The 17,526-nt window shown below is 33.2% G+C and overlaps 1 protein-coding gene across 13 annotated transcripts in view; it reads left to right on the top strand.

Moving 5' to 3' along the window:
• Window positions 1-17,526, top strand: part of DMD (dystrophin) — a 1,176,091-nt gene that overhangs the window by 518,628 nt on the left and 639,937 nt on the right. For all 13 annotated transcript variants that reach the window (XM_065677219.1, XM_065677222.1, XM_065677220.1 and 10 more), the window contains 3 exons: window positions 6,074-6,235; window positions 14,030-14,140; window positions 17,141-17,314. In XM_065677219.1, coding sequence (XP_065533291.1) covers window positions 6,074-6,235; window positions 14,030-14,140; window positions 17,141-17,314 — 447 coding nt within the window. The remainder of the gene's footprint in view (window positions 1-6,073; window positions 6,236-14,029; window positions 14,141-17,140; window positions 17,315-17,526) is intronic.

Raw genomic sequence — 17,526 nt, forward strand, 5'->3', positions numbered from 1 at the left:
GAAAAGAGTAGGCCTTTGAGTGTGTAAGCGCTGCTCAGCAATAACTACAAGTGCGAATATACAGAGGCCTTCTAGCGTGTAAAAACAGGATTTTCAAATATTCTGAGTAATGGATAAATACAATAATATGCATTAAATCAATATTCATGCCAGCTAAATGTGGAAAGTACAACCTGAAGATGTTGTGTGAAATTCTGAAGGCAATTTGGATAATTATATAAGCAAAATATATTTTAAATTTATTCATTGCTTTCCAGTTCAGTTTAAATATAGGAAAAAACAACACAAGAGAAGGGTGGAGCCCTCTCACTTCTTTGAAAGTTTGATCTGATATTTAGCAATCAAAGGTGAGATCTCTGTATGAATAGAAGAGCTGTAATGAAACTACTTCAGTCATGAGTGACTCAGTCACCCTGCTTCTATATTTTCTACAACAAAATATTTTATCAATTTTTTTCCACTGAAGTCTCACACACTTTGTTTTTTGTAGGTTCCTGACACTGAATTTTCTGTGCTGTTTGTATAGCTGTGTTGAAATCCAAACACCACACACTCTCCTTGCATAAAAATACACTGCAGGTGCATAACACTATTCAGCTTGTGTTCAAGGTCACTTCTACTTCAGACAAATAGGCTGTCTTAATGTGGTTAATTTATTTATTTTTACTTGAATAATCGTGCAGGTAATTACCAAGACAATAAGCTAATGTGGACAGAAACTGAAATGTGAAATATTTATTCATTACTAATAGAGCAACCAGTCCAAACCACTGCCATGTGAATGATGCTGCAAGACAATGCAGCATTGCTACTGAGGCAGAGATTCATTTTTAAAGGCAGATAATGGCTTTATGTTTGTATACCTTATCTTCTTTAGCTAACAATTGCTGAGTGTGTTTAGTTTGCCTTTGAACATCTGGGGCTGATCGATAAGCAACATATACCCTATCTTTACTTTTCAAGGACTGATTCACTTACAACCCTATATATTGGATCTAAAAAACACTGTTGCCTGGAGAACTTCAATATAATATTGCAGGTGGCTATCATCCTCTGTAATGCTGAAAGTGATTTACATCCTGTCTAAGCAAACTTAAGAAATGTCTTCAGATATTCTTGAGGCTATGCTTGCAAAGAACTGTAAAAAACATCATTTTTCAGATGAGTTTTACACAAAATTCAATTATTGTTACTGGGGACTGTCTCTTAATTTATTTTAGGACTCCCCTCAAGATTACCCTTTGTTTCTTTCAAAGAGCACCCATTCATCATTTGGCACATTTTTTGTTTTATTCTCCTCTCAAGAGGTGAAAGAATTCTTCATGTTCCATCTCCACGTGATTACTTTGAAAACTGCTAAGAGGACTGCTTTTATATGTTCTGAAACATTATCTGTCTGCAGTCATACTCTAAAGAGATAAATCAGGCCTCCTTGGTACAGTTTCCAGTTTTGGAATACAGTTAATCAGAGATGAATATCGCTTTATGGTGAAAGGTCAAATATTTGTAGTCAGTTAAAAAAAACACTGTGAAATATTACTAGAATTTGTACAAGAATTAGTTCCAGCTTGGAGGGTGTTAAAAATTCCTGGACACAAAATCCATGCTTTGAATGTTAGAAAAGGTGCTTTTAGTTTAGCCTAAAGACTAATCCACTCTGGTTCCAGACAAGAAGCGGAGATTAACAAAATAACAATTTGATGCAAATCATACAGTGATGTTGTAATATATCTCAGGCACAACTGTTATAATACCAAGAATTGGGTGAAATTTTAAAGTAATTTAAACAAGTTAAGAAGCAATTTTAAAGCTTCCTAACTTTTTAACTTTACCCTGCAGTAGTAATATTTCTCAATAGAGAGTATAACTGAGCCAAAAAAAAAAAAAAGTCTAACCTATTTCTCACTTTCTTAACAGACCCCTTTCCATGAGCTGTAACTTAATGAATTTTCTTCTGCATTTTAAATAAATGTACCCTGTAGTAAAAGCACTATAATTTTCAATAGTTTTTGTTCTTGTTATACAGTACAACTGCCAAGTACTGCCTTAACAACAAAACTCAGTTTGGTTTTCACCACAAAACTCTAATGAACATCTTACTAACTGTATGTGTGACAAATGTCATTAAATACATGAAATGTACTATTTAAGGAAAAAGTGGTAATATCTATAAATATAGCTTTATAACATTCAACATCAAAGAATGAGCTAGTTGTAAGCAACTGTTTGAGCACCTCCAGCTTTCCTGATATTTGATTTCCTCTCAGTGCAGCCTTTCACTTAATACGGCATTTTATATGGATAATATGCAACATTGCCACTTACCATCCATCGATCTGCGTTAAATTGTAAACAGATTTCTGCAATACCCATATAATAAAAAATAAATGTAGTGCTTAATCATAAAAAACAACTAAAAAATCTATAAAATCCTGCGGAGACTTTAATAAAAAAAAAAAAAAATCAGACTGTAAGTATTTTTTCTTTTTCATTCTGATAATGTCTAACAGGAGGTTTTTTGTTTGTTGTTATTGTCCTTGACAGCTGTCAACGTTTCACTGGCTCAGAAATAATTAAACAGTTGGTTATTTTCCTGAGATTTTCTATAGCAATTAACTGTCAGACACTGCCCTTTAGAGACCAAACCCTTCAGCTTTATCAGCTATGCTCTGATAGCAGAGCTAGAGCTTCCTGTTATGTCCTCAGACCCATTTATGTATATGCTGCTGTGTAAACCATTTATTTCTTCCACAAAGGAAGAGAAAAAACATCTTTCAGAGGAAAAAAAAAAAAAAAAAAAAGAGGTGAAAGAGGTGATCAAAAAGAAACAAAAAAAACAAACAAAAATTACTGAACATCATAAATTAAAATATATTTGTATTATAGAGATCAATTTTTTCAGCTTTCACATGTCTTAAAAATACGCATATACAGACTTTCATCATACACATCTTTATATCTTTCAGGGACAAATTTGAAACTCGGGTTCACAGGTGTGTGTAGTATATGTGCCCCTTTTTGTAAAGTCCTACAGTGCTTATCTTCATCAGTAGCTCTCTTTTCTCCTGAAAGAGAGGAAGAAGCCTCCTCCATATTGTGTCATTCCCTTTGGTTGAATCAATAAGTATTCTGCAATGACAGTGACAGTGCCAAGGACATACTTAATACACAGGATTAGGATTTTGAGTCAGCTGTTTTGTACTGGAGAAATATTTTACATCACATAAGTGTGTTGTACCTTTTATAAGATTATTGTGAAGACTTTTTTTTTTTACATTTGTTGTGTGAATTGAACAGGGTCAGGTAGAGGCATGACTTCAGGTGTGCATGCAGGATGGGGTCTGTTGCCAGTGTGATACAAACAAAAAAAAAATAAAGCAGCATTCATTTATATCTGAGAAAATCATCACAACAGTGAAGGAGCCATTTCCCAGCATTTGGCTATTTGGGTCTGCTTTCACTGCCCGAATAATTCCTCTGTTCTACCACCATATTCACATCTTGGTCTGATACCAACAGATCATCTAAACTGTTCACAGTTTTTGGAACAGGTGTACTTTCACCTCACTTAGAAGATACAAAATGTTGCAGAGGTTCGCAGACTGTAATCAAATTCTCTCTGAGGACCCTGAAACAGCAATGTTTTGTCTTTGTATGTGTGTACAGGTTGTCATTGTGAGCACATAATAGTATCATAAGCATGAATATATATTTATCTGACTTCACATTTGCTTCAAATCCAGCCCTAAAAATTAAGTCACCCATGCAAGGATTTGTTGTAATTCTTTCTTTATCTGCTTTAATATTTGATCAGTGGGTTTGGGAATGGTTTATTTTTTCCACTTGCATTCTAAGGGGTTTAATATAATTTCTGCTGATAACTAATTCATTGTGTGCATGCAGTCTGCTCCTGAGGTTGCCGCAAATTTATCTTAAGCAAGTGCCTAGCTGTAAATAGTAGGTAATATGGGTCAGCATTTAACAAAGGTTCAAAACTTCAGGTATTGCTATTAAAAGTAGTTTTTCAGGACATACACCAGTTTGTGTCCAATTCTCCAAAAAGTAGGCGTGTATTTTAATGACTAATAAGAATGGAACTTCCTCAGTGTCTTAGTTTAAATTGTGAGATCTTCTGAACATTGGGAAACTGCAGCCCTCAATATGAATGTATTATGCACTTAGGTTAGTCCTACCAGTTATCCAAAGAGATCGGTAAAGGCTTCCTGGAGAATGCCCTTATGTGTGGGCTGTAAAACGCTACTTACCATTTCTAATCTAATGTGTCTTTCAGTCTACTGTACAGTGATGCAAATGGAAAGGTAGGGAGTGACCATATCTTATCCAGTCTTACAAATTAATGGCAAGGTGTGCCAAGGTAAACGAAAGCTATGGTTTTTAACCCTGCTGCTTTGAACATACTGAGAACATTGTAATATAAAATCTCAAATCAGGTGAAGGTAAAAATCATTTAAGTCACAAGCCTTAGTACTGTACTGTGAAGTTACCCTGTTTTAATAGTTCATTTGATAGGGTAATAATACCTTAGTGGATCAGGTGCTTCCATTAACACTGACAGCATGTGTCTGTAAAGCTGCTCAGTTCCACAGAAGGTTTCTGGCAGTAATTCAAGATTATCTGATCAGCTGTTTCGAAATAGCACAAAGCAGCTTACAAACACAAATATAGGTACATACTGGTTGGTTCCTTATCCTTTAACTAAGTCCAAGAGCTAGTAAGAATGCTCACAAGAAATAATCTTTTTCATTTGTCAAATGTGAAGCTCTATAAGAATCTGAGCTCTGTGAAAAAGGTAGATATATCAAATGTTCTCACTGAATTGCTGAGAGACATTTTTGTTCAAGGCAAAAGTTTTGTAATAGGTATGAAATCAAATTAAAATATAGCTGCTTACCGAAGAGAAAAATCGTGATTTGACTTGAAAAATGACAGGACACTCAGCAATGTTATTTAAAGGGTGCTTGCTTCCTCCCTCCTCCTTTGATTCATGTCAGAGAAAGTTACTTTATTCTACGGTCAGCAATATGTCTGGGCTTGTACAGACAAAAACTGTATCGCATATGAGATTGATGGTAATTATTTTGTGCTTTTATAAAGCAGAAACTCTGATGTATTCTAATTAAAATATGGGTCCACAAGTGGGTACAATGATAGGTAGAAGAAAGTGCCAAGTTATTTATTACCTGGTAAATATCATATTAAACTGTTACAAATAATAGTTAAAGCTATGTCAAGTGCTTAAATATATCTGTGTTTCAAGGACAATTTGGAAGAAGAATTTATTGTTCTGATTTGGTAAACCATAAAGTGACCTCCTTTGAGGGGAAAGCATCCTTCTCAGAAAAAGGAGTTGTGTAAATGGTGATGGTAGGAAATCTGCTGTGGCACTGGTGGTGGAGCAGGGGGAAGACTGAAATTCCTAGATAAAAGAGACTATAGTTAGAGTGATAATAGATTGTGCAAGTCCACAGACAAGGCAAGACAAGGATCCATCTCTCTTTTATATATATATATATATATATATATATATTATTTTTTTTTTCCACGGAGTAGGCATTGCTTCTGTTCCAGACAGCTATTAATACTTCATATAAGAGAGCTCCTTCACTAGAGAGTCTTTATCCCTTTCACTTACTGGATTGTCTCAGATGGGATTGTGATGACAGTAACCCTATTTTCAGTAGACAAAATCTCGAATTATATAAGATCAGGCTATGCCTCAGAATGAAAGACTGCACTATCAGGGCGGTTTTATTATGCAGCTTTGCCAGCTTTCACTTTGTATAGAAATCCTCAATGCACGCATTTGTTTTCAGGGTCCTACAGTTTTTGCAACTTATCTGTGCAATCTGAGGCTTTGTTTGTTACTGAAAAAAAACTGAATGGGTGGAAAAAAGATGCGCAACTTATCATACAAAAAGGTGGATGAGCACAAGTCAGGAGTACTATTTTGGATTCTTATCTTGGGGTGGTTTTTTTTTGGGGGGGGGAGTGGTTAAATATGTATTATATACATTATTACTATGAATATTGATAACATTGTCATTGTTTTTAGGCTGTGAGACGACAAAAGAGTCTTGAACAGAGTATTCAGTCTGCCCAGGAGACTGACAAAACCCTGCGCTTAATCCAAGAGTCTCTTGCTGTTATTGACAAACAGCTAACAGCCTACATTGCAGACAGAGTTGATGCAGCACAGGTCCCTCAGGAAGCACAGGTAAGTTATATACAGGTTGAATATGATGTATTCGTGTTCTTACTGGTTTTCGTAATTAACCAGAGTGTTTGGTTGTCCCTCACCATCATATTAATAATTAGGATTTGCAATATGATCGGTATGAAAGTGCAAGTAAATTTTAGGTAGGATTACTTTGAGATGTTCAAGCTAATCTTCCAGTCAAGTCTTATTTTCCTTCTGATTTATATTATATACATGTCCAGAACATGTAAAGAGATATAAATACCATGGAAGACTATGCATTGATTTTAAAATTACAAAGATAAATAATATGAACCTTTAAAATTCAGTTCCCATCCTAGAAAGAAGAAACTCATCATATACGCTACTCTTAGATGGATCTTTTACTAAGTTGATTATGTGGCCTAGGGATTGTTACTAAATACTTTGTTGAAACAAAGACAACATTGTTAATTATTTCATGATGTGCATATAAATGTTCTTATATTTCCATTTTTACAGCTCACATAAGTTTAACAGAAACTTTTCCAGTTCTTTAAAAGTGGTTTATTGAGCCTTTGAAATAAAAATGTACATCTAATTCTGATTTTTACCATTTCATTCTTTCTTCTGTAACATCTGCTTTACTGCTTCATTAAAATGGTAAGAATATAAAACCAAGCATCTGTGATACAAAATTATTAATAGTTTACAATTTTGTGTACAACAACTTTTCTGTAAATTCTACCTAAATTTAGGAGGTCAGATTAAAAAAAAATTATAAACAAATAAAAAAGGATACAGGGAAATTGAAAATAAATGCTTTATAATGATTTTACAAGAAGCATTCAATACAGTCCTAGATCATTCTAAAAACAATGAGTGTCTTGTATGAAGTCACTTAGATGATCTGCGTTCAGAGCTGAATGTTTGTAGACCTGAAAATCATGTTTTCTCTCCTCTGAAAATAAAGATTTCCATGTCTTTTAAATTAAAAATTAAAAGGTAAAGAGGTGTACTTTTCAATTGCTTTTCTAGTGTGTGTGTGTGTGTGTGTTGATAAGAGCATGCAGGTATTTTTATGTGTGTGTGTATGAATTTTAAAAGTTATATTTAGAGAACAGAATCATATTTTGTTTGGTCTTATTTGGAAAAGAATTCTAATTTATTTGCTTCCAACTGATGCCAGTATAAGATTAGGATCAGATTCAGGTGAATTATTATTTTAGTTTGAATACTAAACTATGTTAGCTATCAGTTGAATCCCTTGAATTATTTTTTTCTTACCTTGAAATATAAATATTGTAAACAGTTTTTTATGAAATAGGATACAAATCAGCATTTATTAAAAATGTATTAGAAAAAAATAAATAAATTATGAAAGTGTGCTCTTTTTCTTGTGCATTTGGACCCTTACGCTGTAGAAGGGTGCTTCATATATCCCATGGACACACCTGATTTATGTGCATCCTCAGGTAGAATACTGGCAATGATTCCAGACTGTATAAACAGAAGCAATTCAGTGCTTCAGTAACTGAAGTAGCACAAAATTAAATCACCCTTAATAAGCATGCTTTCATAAGAGAATTTCAGCTCCGTGCTTTTGCAGAACTTGGCTTTGTTCTGGAGATTTTACTGTCTGATGTAAAGTTCACCTGGTTATACTATAACCAGTGTTGGAAAAACAGTATAGGGGCTGCTGAGTTTTTTCCTTTCATGTTTTTATTTGAAGATGCCAGTGGGACCTAAAAAAACAACCAAAATAAAAAGCAACAAACTAATTAACAACAGAAGAAATTTAATGGAAATATTGAAGTTCTCTGAAGTTCAGTTGTAAAGTTCTCTAAAATCCTTAGAGGGAAAGGAAATAAACGATCAGTTTTATGCAGGTAAATATACTGAGTCATTCCTTTAGTGAAAGGCCATGCCAACTGGTGGTAGAACAGGCACATACTGAAAGGCTGTAGCTCCTGTGGAGCTTCTGCTGGCACAGCTCTTTTATAAGATACCCTACAAGAGTGTCTGCACAGCTGCAATGGGAATCTTTCAGTGAGTGGTGTTGGTTTCTGGACATGGGTCAGTTTATCCATGCTGAAGGATTTAGTAAACCATTCAGCGATATATGTTGCATATCTAAAAGAACATATGGGAGAATTTATAATCAGAAAGCTGTTGAGGGTTTGGAAGTTCTGCATCTTTGCTTCAAAAATTCAGATCTGTTTAGATCATTGCTAGGAGGAAAGGTCTTTGGCTCACCTGATAAGAAATGAATCTGAGAAAACAATATTACGTTTAGCTCTTCTTTTTAAATAAAATTGTCTGTTTAGCTTCTTCAGAGTTGACAAAAGGGGAGTTATGTATGTGCTGTTCAAGATCTCCTTTGGATCATTTTTTGAATATAAATTCTGTGTGCTTCTTACTCCACCATGTGGCACTGAGAATTTAATGCGAGGGAGCCGCTTCATCCAGGTCATTTTGAGTATAACTAAAGATGCTGTATTCAAATAAAGCAATCTCATAACAATTGCACAGATAAATCAGTTCAGATTTGTCAAGGCATAATGATGAGAAAAGCTGCAATGAGGTAAAATCTAAAGCAGTATTCCAGAAAGAAATATTATTTCTTTGTATGATTGATCTCATGATCCCAACTGCAGTCTCTTTAATTTCTCTAAATTTACTAATACTGGGAATGAAGTCATCATCACTGATGACATCATTTGACGCTTGAGGTCTTTTTTTTTTTTTTTTGAGTACTCTTGAACTGACAGGAAGTGAATAAATCTATACTGAAAATATTACATTTATATGACAAAATATTTTTTCAGATTATTGTTTGCAGCTTTGTTATTAAATAACTTCTGAAGGGAGAGAGGATCTCCACTTTGTGCTTCTGTTTAGTTCGAGCAATTACATGGGGGAGCTTTTATCATGGGACACAAGATGCATGGGTTTTACTTCTCACCTGAATGTGACAAATCATTGTCTGTTTTTCTCCCTGTAGACTTCTGTAAAATGCAACGTGGAGAATAAGTTAACAATATTGTGTTTACCTATTCAGTCTTTCCTTGTAAATCATGTTTCTATCCTCTGATGGTCTGCCTTTCTTGTTTGAACTCTTCAATTAATCTTTCTTCAAGAGTAGTGTCCAAAACTAAGTATGCTTTCTTTTTAAGACTTACCTGTGTGTCAGTCCTGCTATAACATCATTTTTCTATATGTTTTTCTTTTATTTTTGCAAATGCATGACTTCATTGCACATATTCTTTTTATGCTTTTGAAGATGGATACTTCAACTGCATTTTTCTGTTATTCTCGTATTTTGTTTATCCTTTCAGAGTCTTCAAAAGTAACAAAAGTAACCACTAACAGTTCTGAAATGGTTTTATATATGTTTTTTGCCTATTAGAAACATGATCTTTCAATTTATAAAGATCAATTTACTATACTGCTCACTAAATGTTAGGCTGACTCCTTAGGAATTGATAACAATCACAAGCAAAAATGAGGTTAAACTGAGCACCATACTTGAGAGCTGTTAGTCTAGCTAATAAGTAGTAGAGAAATACAGTTCAGAAGACCTAATACACAAGAAGAGCTAACAAGCTGTTCTCTGCAATTCAAGAGAGCCAAATCTGCAAATTCACATCCAAAAATCATAATAAAAGGAAAAAAGGTTAATTCTAGCAACTTGTAACTTAATCTCATTACTGCCAGTATTTAATGATCTATAATTTATTATGCTTATTTTTTGTGGAACCTTATAAAGTGAATTGAGACTAGTAGATTTGCTATCCTCATTACAGTGCATGCCCATAGCGAATATTTCACTTATTTGATGCTCATTCTAAGTTCAAGTGACATCAAGGTTCTCTGTCCCGTCTTAGAACATGTTGATACATGTATCGCTTCTTCTGGATTATCCAGCTCTTGAGAACTTAACAACTTGCTGATCTTTGTGCTATAGTCAATATTTAATGCAAACTAATTCCTCCCTGTGTTATGAATTTCTGGCAACTAATACAATACAATGAGGCCTGGCAACATGAAATTACAATGTCTTGGAGGATAATGAGCACTATAATATACATCTCCTGTGACCTTGCCCCATTTGTGAAGTAAACAGAACCAACAGTCTTCTTTCTCAAGGAGCAGATAAAAGCAATTAGAAGCCTCTCCCAGTTCTGGGGTGGAAAATAGTATCTCTGACCTGCAGTGAGAAAGCATTTCACCAGTATGTTTTACAAATTGTCTTTCAAACTTTGTTTTTCAACCTGTTGATACTACATCAGCTGGAACCTTCTGCTGGTTTTGTAGTGTAGTCCTTTTAGTGTTACTCATTCTAAAATCTGTGTTTGCATGTTAGCTGTGCACTCCATCTAATCTTGTCTTTTCAGCCATTATTCCACAATATTGGTTCTGTGTATATTATGGGTTTATATTATTTATCCTTTGATTATAAATCACTTCCTTTTAGTTAAATAGGGAGCGTTGGGGTTTGGGTTTGACCATTGTTAGACTGAATATCACTGACCACCATTTCTTCATTTGTGGTTTTGTTGTTTGTTTTGTGGTTTTTGTTTGGTTTGGGTTTTTTGTTGTTTGTTTTTTTTTTTTTTAATACAATGGCTGATTTTCTGATTATGACAGCAAGTATTGATGGGAAATGACATACACTCAAGCCTCCCAGTTCAACTTTCTGTTGCAAATAAACTTACAGAGTTTATGCATCCTGTTACCTTTTTTCCTAATGCATGAGATTGCAGTTAGGTTCATGACAATTTTCAAATGAGACAAATAGTCATGCTGGTTCTTTGGGCTTTCTTTTCTCTGATTCAAGATAGGAAAGGTTTTTTACTAGAACTCGCTGCACTGCCAATTCTCTGCTTTTGCTGTCAATATAGTAATACTCTCTGCATTTCACTGTTAATCTTTTTAAAATTAAGACTAGTAATTAAAAGAAATAATGTATTCCATGCCCTTGGGACTGAAATATTTTTGTTCCAGAAGTGGTCCTCATGAGAATACGCACAATGTGCCTGTGACCTTGTAAACATAATTAGGTTTTAGATATATTTATATTTTATTTTATACGTGCATGTGCATATATAAGACAAGTTTTAAAAACTAATAAACTTCCTGAAAAAATGCCAGTGATGGTAAATGAGAATCCTTAATCTGTAGGACACAGTAATTTATGCACAGTAGTATTTATTAGTTACATACACTACATTATATTGTGGTGTTTTAGAAATTAAATGAAGACAGTTCATACTCTTTATTTAAAGGCAAAATAGACAGGAATCACTTAGAAAAACAGAGGTGGGAATAACTGAGATGAAAAAGAAAATGAGGGGTTTCTTGTGGGTGTTTAGAAGAAGTCTATGTAATAAATACATAAGTCAAAATAGACAAAGAAATCAAAATGGTCATGTCAAAATTGATAAGGGGCATCATAGGCAAGTATTATAAAGGGGCATCATAGGCAAGTATTATAAATTCTCTTACACCTGTTCAGGGCTGATATAATCTTTCTGCCTCTTAACAGAAATGACGAATGCAAAAAATCTTTTCTTGCTATAAGCCTTACTAACTTTTCTTTTAAGCTTTCCTCTAATGTCCTTGTTCTCTCGAATACTACATTTTGATGTCAGAGTAGGTGATGCTTCATCTCTCTCCTGCAGAGTAATTTAAAAAAGTAAGATAATCTCCATGTAACGTCCCATAATACCTAATTACTTAAACACTACTCTTATCTGTGCTGTGCTGTTCTGACCTATTCAGATACGAACTTTTGGATTAAGTTATTTTCAGAGTGACTCTGAGGCTGAACAAAGTAAACTTGAAAAGATAATAAAAATAGGTTAATCGATGAGTTTGCCGAAACAAATAGTTGAAATACTGGATGTGATATAGTATATTTTTCAAACATCAGACTTGCTTCTTTCTTGTGTATACCTTTCTGACTTCCAAGATATCAAGGAAGGTTTGGCTTCATGCAATAAATAATGCTGAGTCACCACCAAAAGTTCAGTCCATGTTGATCTGAGTGTTGTACACCTCAAGGAGAAAATTTTAAACTTAGACAAGAAGAAAATAAATACTCCAAAATAAACTGTTAAATAAGCTTTCTGTTGTTGATTTCATTGTCCTTTTAATTGACAGCCTTTGTTTTCTCAAAACTAAAATATCATATTCAGAAAAATTCTATTACTTGCTCCAGATACTGCTGGCGATGAATAACCTTGACAAGAAAAACTCAAAATATGAAAAATAGAAAATGTACAATTATGATAATTTTGAATGAAAACAATAATCTAAATGGACAGCTTTCTGTCAGTCAGTGTGCTTTTATAAATGCTTTGATTCATTAAAATATTTATCTAAATAGTACTTGATAGTTTAGACTTGTATTTTGGCAATTAAATTCTGTAATGACTTAATAGTTTTCTATATTTTTGTAAATCTTCTCCTAAAATTTACTTTAATACATTTTCAATATGATTTGAAAAAAACTGCTTTCAAGTAATGTTGTAATATACAAGATATTATACAAATCATTATAACCATGTAATACCCCTACAAAGTAGACAGCATACAGTGTAAACAGATTTTTATTCAATAACCCATGAAAATTTGATTACAAGTACCTCTATATTCATTTTTATTTATAATTAAACTTTAAAGGATCAAATTGCAATTTAAAAACCACTTGTCTTTATTTGCATAATTCTTTTTAGTCTTTTGAACTACAGTTTTCATATTTTAAAAGTTAATGGATAAATGCATGTGCATATATTTAAACTTAAAACTAGTCTTTAGGGTATCTGATAAATGCTTTTGTGTACCTAAAAAAACAACAACCAGTTTGAATGTAAAATCACTTTTGCATTGAGGAGTAATGGCCTCAAATACTTTTCCTGGTGGGAGTGTAACTTGTCTGTATTTCTTAGGGTAATTGTTCTCAGCAGTGCTTGTCTAGCAATTCAACTAATAACAGTTTCTCATTTTCTAACAATTTAAACATAAAAATATGTGAATCACTCTAAGGTATGTTGTATCAATATATTTTATGGGAATTCTTTTCCATTACACTGCACTAGCCAATGCTGCTTAAGTTAATTGTTTCTTCTATCTTTGATTTATAGTGAACCAACAAGGATGATATTTTTCTTGTGATCAAATGATTGCACACTGGTTTTGCAGAAAGAGATAACCAGAAATGTGTGTTTGATTAAGTTAGCGTATTAATGAACTATAAGTCATTTTTCACTTAGCATATCTACAGATTCTGAGCATAGATTCTGGTCAGTAATGTGTCAGAAATTGTATACTGGTTTAGATGTAATCTTAGACTACTTTGAGTTTTCTCTCAACATGCCTGATGATACTATGAAAGTGACAAGAAATAAGAAGTGAAGCAAATCACTTTCCTATTTTTGTTTTTCTTTTCTATGATTAATTTTAAATTTTCTTCCCAATGAAAACTGTTGTTTTCCTACAGAAGAAAGAAATCTGATTTTTATTTTACCTAGGATTTTATCAAGATCTTATTATTTAATTATTTTTTTAATTTGATTATTTAATTAATATTAATGTATTTTTTCCTTAGCAATATTATGTCAAAATCTCAATTTTATATGTTTGAATAGGAGAAGATTATATTCTGGTTGAGAGAATATAAACTGAAATAATTTACAATATAGTTTTTTGAATAATTTCCTCTAATAATGCTTCTGCTAAATATCTTTCAAAATCAACTGTTCGAAATAATATTAACAACATGAATATTTTATTCAAACCCTTCTGATTACTGTCATGATTTTTTAATAGAAAATACAATCTGAATTAACAAGCCATGAGATTAGTTTGGAAGAAATGAAGAAACGAAACCGGGGTAAAGACGCTGCCAAAAGAGTGCTTTCCCAAATTGATGTGGCACAGGTATGCAATTTGTTTGTCCTCAATTTTTCCTCCACTCATGCAAACAAATAGCATGAATAGTATAATTACTATAGTATGAAGTGTTCTTAGGTATCTCTTCTGTTTTAGGTCCTCCTTTCTAGCCAGGAAATTATAGTCAATAAAACATGCCATCCATATCTTCTTACTGCTTATTTTTCTATTACATCCTTCCTGTCTAGTTGGCAAAAGTTCTAGGGTACACAAGTGGTAGGAGACCATATAAGAAGTGTTTTGAATGTGCTGCAGTTGCAAGAAATAAAACTACAGTGAGGATTTTTGGCATACCTTTTGAGGTATTTGAAAAAATCTACAGCTAAAAGTGTGTTAAATATTTGAAAATAGTTGGTAGAACTGCATTGAAAAGACAGTTCTATGTTGAGCAGTATGTTGCAGTCATCAGTTTAAAATGTTAACTAGTGTATTATTTCATCTAGTTTAATAAACACAGACCAGTTTGAAATTGAAGACTTAATCAGCACTAACAAATAATACTCATTTTCCCCAAGAACCCTATGATGGGTTCCTGACTATTTTTTGTGCCTTTTTTTTTTTTTTTTTTGTATTAGTGCCAGTGTTTCTCAGGCTGCAGCGCAAATTGTCATAATTCATTAGGAAAGACAAATAATTTCCTTACAGTATTAACAGTAAACAAGGCCATCTTTTTGTTCATCTCTCAAATACTTCTATGTATCTTAGCTTCAGCTCTATATGTTATTATGGGTAACAATGGCTTTTGAAGAGTTAATTAATTTGAAATGAACAAGTTGATTTTTTTAAATATTTACTATTATCTACAGGGCTAGCTTCTCTTTGTTGAGAATATTTATACTTCTTTATTTTGCTGTCTTTCTGCACACTAGCTCACCTGATAGTCTCCATGGCAGCTGTGTTGTTGCCCATACTCCACAAGTGAAATGCAGGCATCAGATTACTGTGTATACACGTTTATAAATTCAACAACATGCAAGGGAGCATGACCTTTTCTAGGTGCTTTTTTTTTTTTTTTTTTTTTTTTTTAATCTGTCTTTGTGCACAGTTTTTTTACTTGGAAAGGCTTCTCTGGATGACCATGTGCATCAGTTTGAGTTTCAACTTTTTGCATGCCATTAATTTTACTACTCCTTAGTTGTCTCTTTTCCAGACTGACAAGTATGTTAAATCATACTGAGAACTTTAGATATATAGCTTTGATTGTACTGTCAATCTTCTTTATATATTTTCTATTTTTATAATAAGTTTTCAGAGAGGAGTTAGTCAAAACTGTACGCATTATTTGGGCACAATATAGCTTTATACAATGACTTTTATACAGTGGCAGGTTTCTCCTTTTTTTTTTCTTTATTCCAATTTTTTTTTTATTCTTCCAAATAATTCCAAATACCCACTTTGTCTGCTTTTAAATATTGAGCTAATATTTTTTTTTAAACTGTTGGAGATAAATAGAGGTATATGATATAACTGTTATTTATTATAAATAAAGTGACAATGCTAACAGCCAATCTAGATCTTACCTGTTGCACATCAAGTTTAGTGTTTCTTCTGTGGTGCGCATTATTTAATTTTAGGGTGAGTTAAATATAATTTGCTTGGGTTTTTTCCCTGCAGATCCTTTCTGGATGAGATGGCTTTCATTTTATATACCGCTTGTACTGTCATTCCCTCTCTTTTCCCTTATTTTTAATGTATTGACCACCATCATAAAGTTGAAGTGTCACAAGAGAATTAAAAACTAATTATGAATTTGGTGTATGCAAACACACTAAAAAACTCAAAACAAACAAAAAAACCCCAAAACAAACAAAAAATCCCCCGCTTATTCCTACCCTTTGTTTCCTATTTTTATTCAGTTATTCTCTTACTTATCTAGGGAAAGACTTAATTTCTTACCCTATTGGATCTCAATTTCATTAAGAGTATTTAATGAGGAAAATTGTTGGAAGGAGTTGTGGGAAATCTACACACTTTTTTGTGTTATGCAGAATTGTTTCCTGCTCGTGATTCCTGTCTTCTTGACAGATGTGGCAAGCATTTTTACTAATGTCTACGTATAAGCTAATTCTATTCCTTATTACAGTTTTTCTCAAGTTTTTATAGTACAGACGACACTGTATTGGTATGAAGTGTCCAAGATTTGAAGATAAATCCGAAAGTGGTTTTGCATACGCTGAGTTCCTGTCATTTACCTATTTCTTTGTGACTTTTTTTTTTTTTCAGTGACTAAACTTATTCTACTAGCACTTCACTCTGTACTTCTACAGAGAAATCGGCTTTTACTCAAAAAAGATCATTAAAATGCCCTTTCTTTTCTGTATTTTTAATTATTTCCCCTCCCCCTGAAGGAGGAATCGTGTCAGCAAGCAATATAATTAATGCACAAAGATAACAAATTATGCAAATTTTGAAATTAGAAGCTATGCTTGTCATAGATTTTTCTGCCTGAAAATTGCTTTCTTATTACTCTAGGTTATGTTTTTTAAAAACTGAAATAGAAATCCATTTTAGACTCTAAATCTCAGGGTGTGTGCTAGACCTACTTACTGCCCAGCCATTTTATTCAGGTTTCTTTGAGGGACTGAAAGATTCAATTCTAATACCAACAAGCAGCAATAGTGTTAAAGCCAATGTGCATCCAGCCTGGAATATGGGTGTGTTGTGTCAAGCCATTAAACCTGTGTTCTCACCCGTCCACCAACATTTTGTGTATTGGAAAATACAAAACTCTCTTCAGCTTTTTCTTGTCACTAGTTCTGCTGCACCCAGTGACCTGGATGATACAAGACTTTCTTTCATCCTGTGAAGACCAAGATTCTCTATTGCTGTTATTTTTCCCCAGAGTTTTCAATTCTTTAAATAAAAATCTGTTGATTGATAATGGATTCAAGGTATTCTGAAGCAGGTCTAAAACTTGTCTTCAGTCTTAGTTTCAAGTCAGTGTTGAATTGATTTCACATTTGCAACTTAGCTACTCTTGCTTTTCAGAAAAAGCTGCAGGATGTCTCCATGAAGTTTCGCTTGTTTCAGAAGCCAGCCAATTTTGAACAGCGCTTACAAGAATGTAAAAGAATTTTAGATGAAGTGAAATTGCAGGTGCCCAAGTTGGAGACGAAGAGTGTTGAGCAGGAAGTAGTACAATCACAGCTGGATCATTGCATGGTGAATATTTAAAGATGCTATCTTTCTATATGTTTCCTGCCTGTTCTGCCTTTTGAATTTAAAGTATTATGAATTGCAATATCAATGTTTCTTTGGGAGATATTAGAAAAAATTCTGAGAAAGATTTGACAGCAAAGTTACTCAATTAAATTTATAGGAACCTTTTAGGTTAAAGTTTGATATTTTTCAGGGAGAGGAGGATAGAGAGAAGG

Source organism: Lathamus discolor, chromosome 4 (assembly GCF_037157495.1).
Source record: "Lathamus discolor isolate bLatDis1 chromosome 4, bLatDis1.hap1, whole genome shotgun sequence".
NCBI classification, from domain to species: domain Eukaryota; kingdom Metazoa; phylum Chordata; class Aves; order Psittaciformes; family Psittacidae; genus Lathamus; species Lathamus discolor.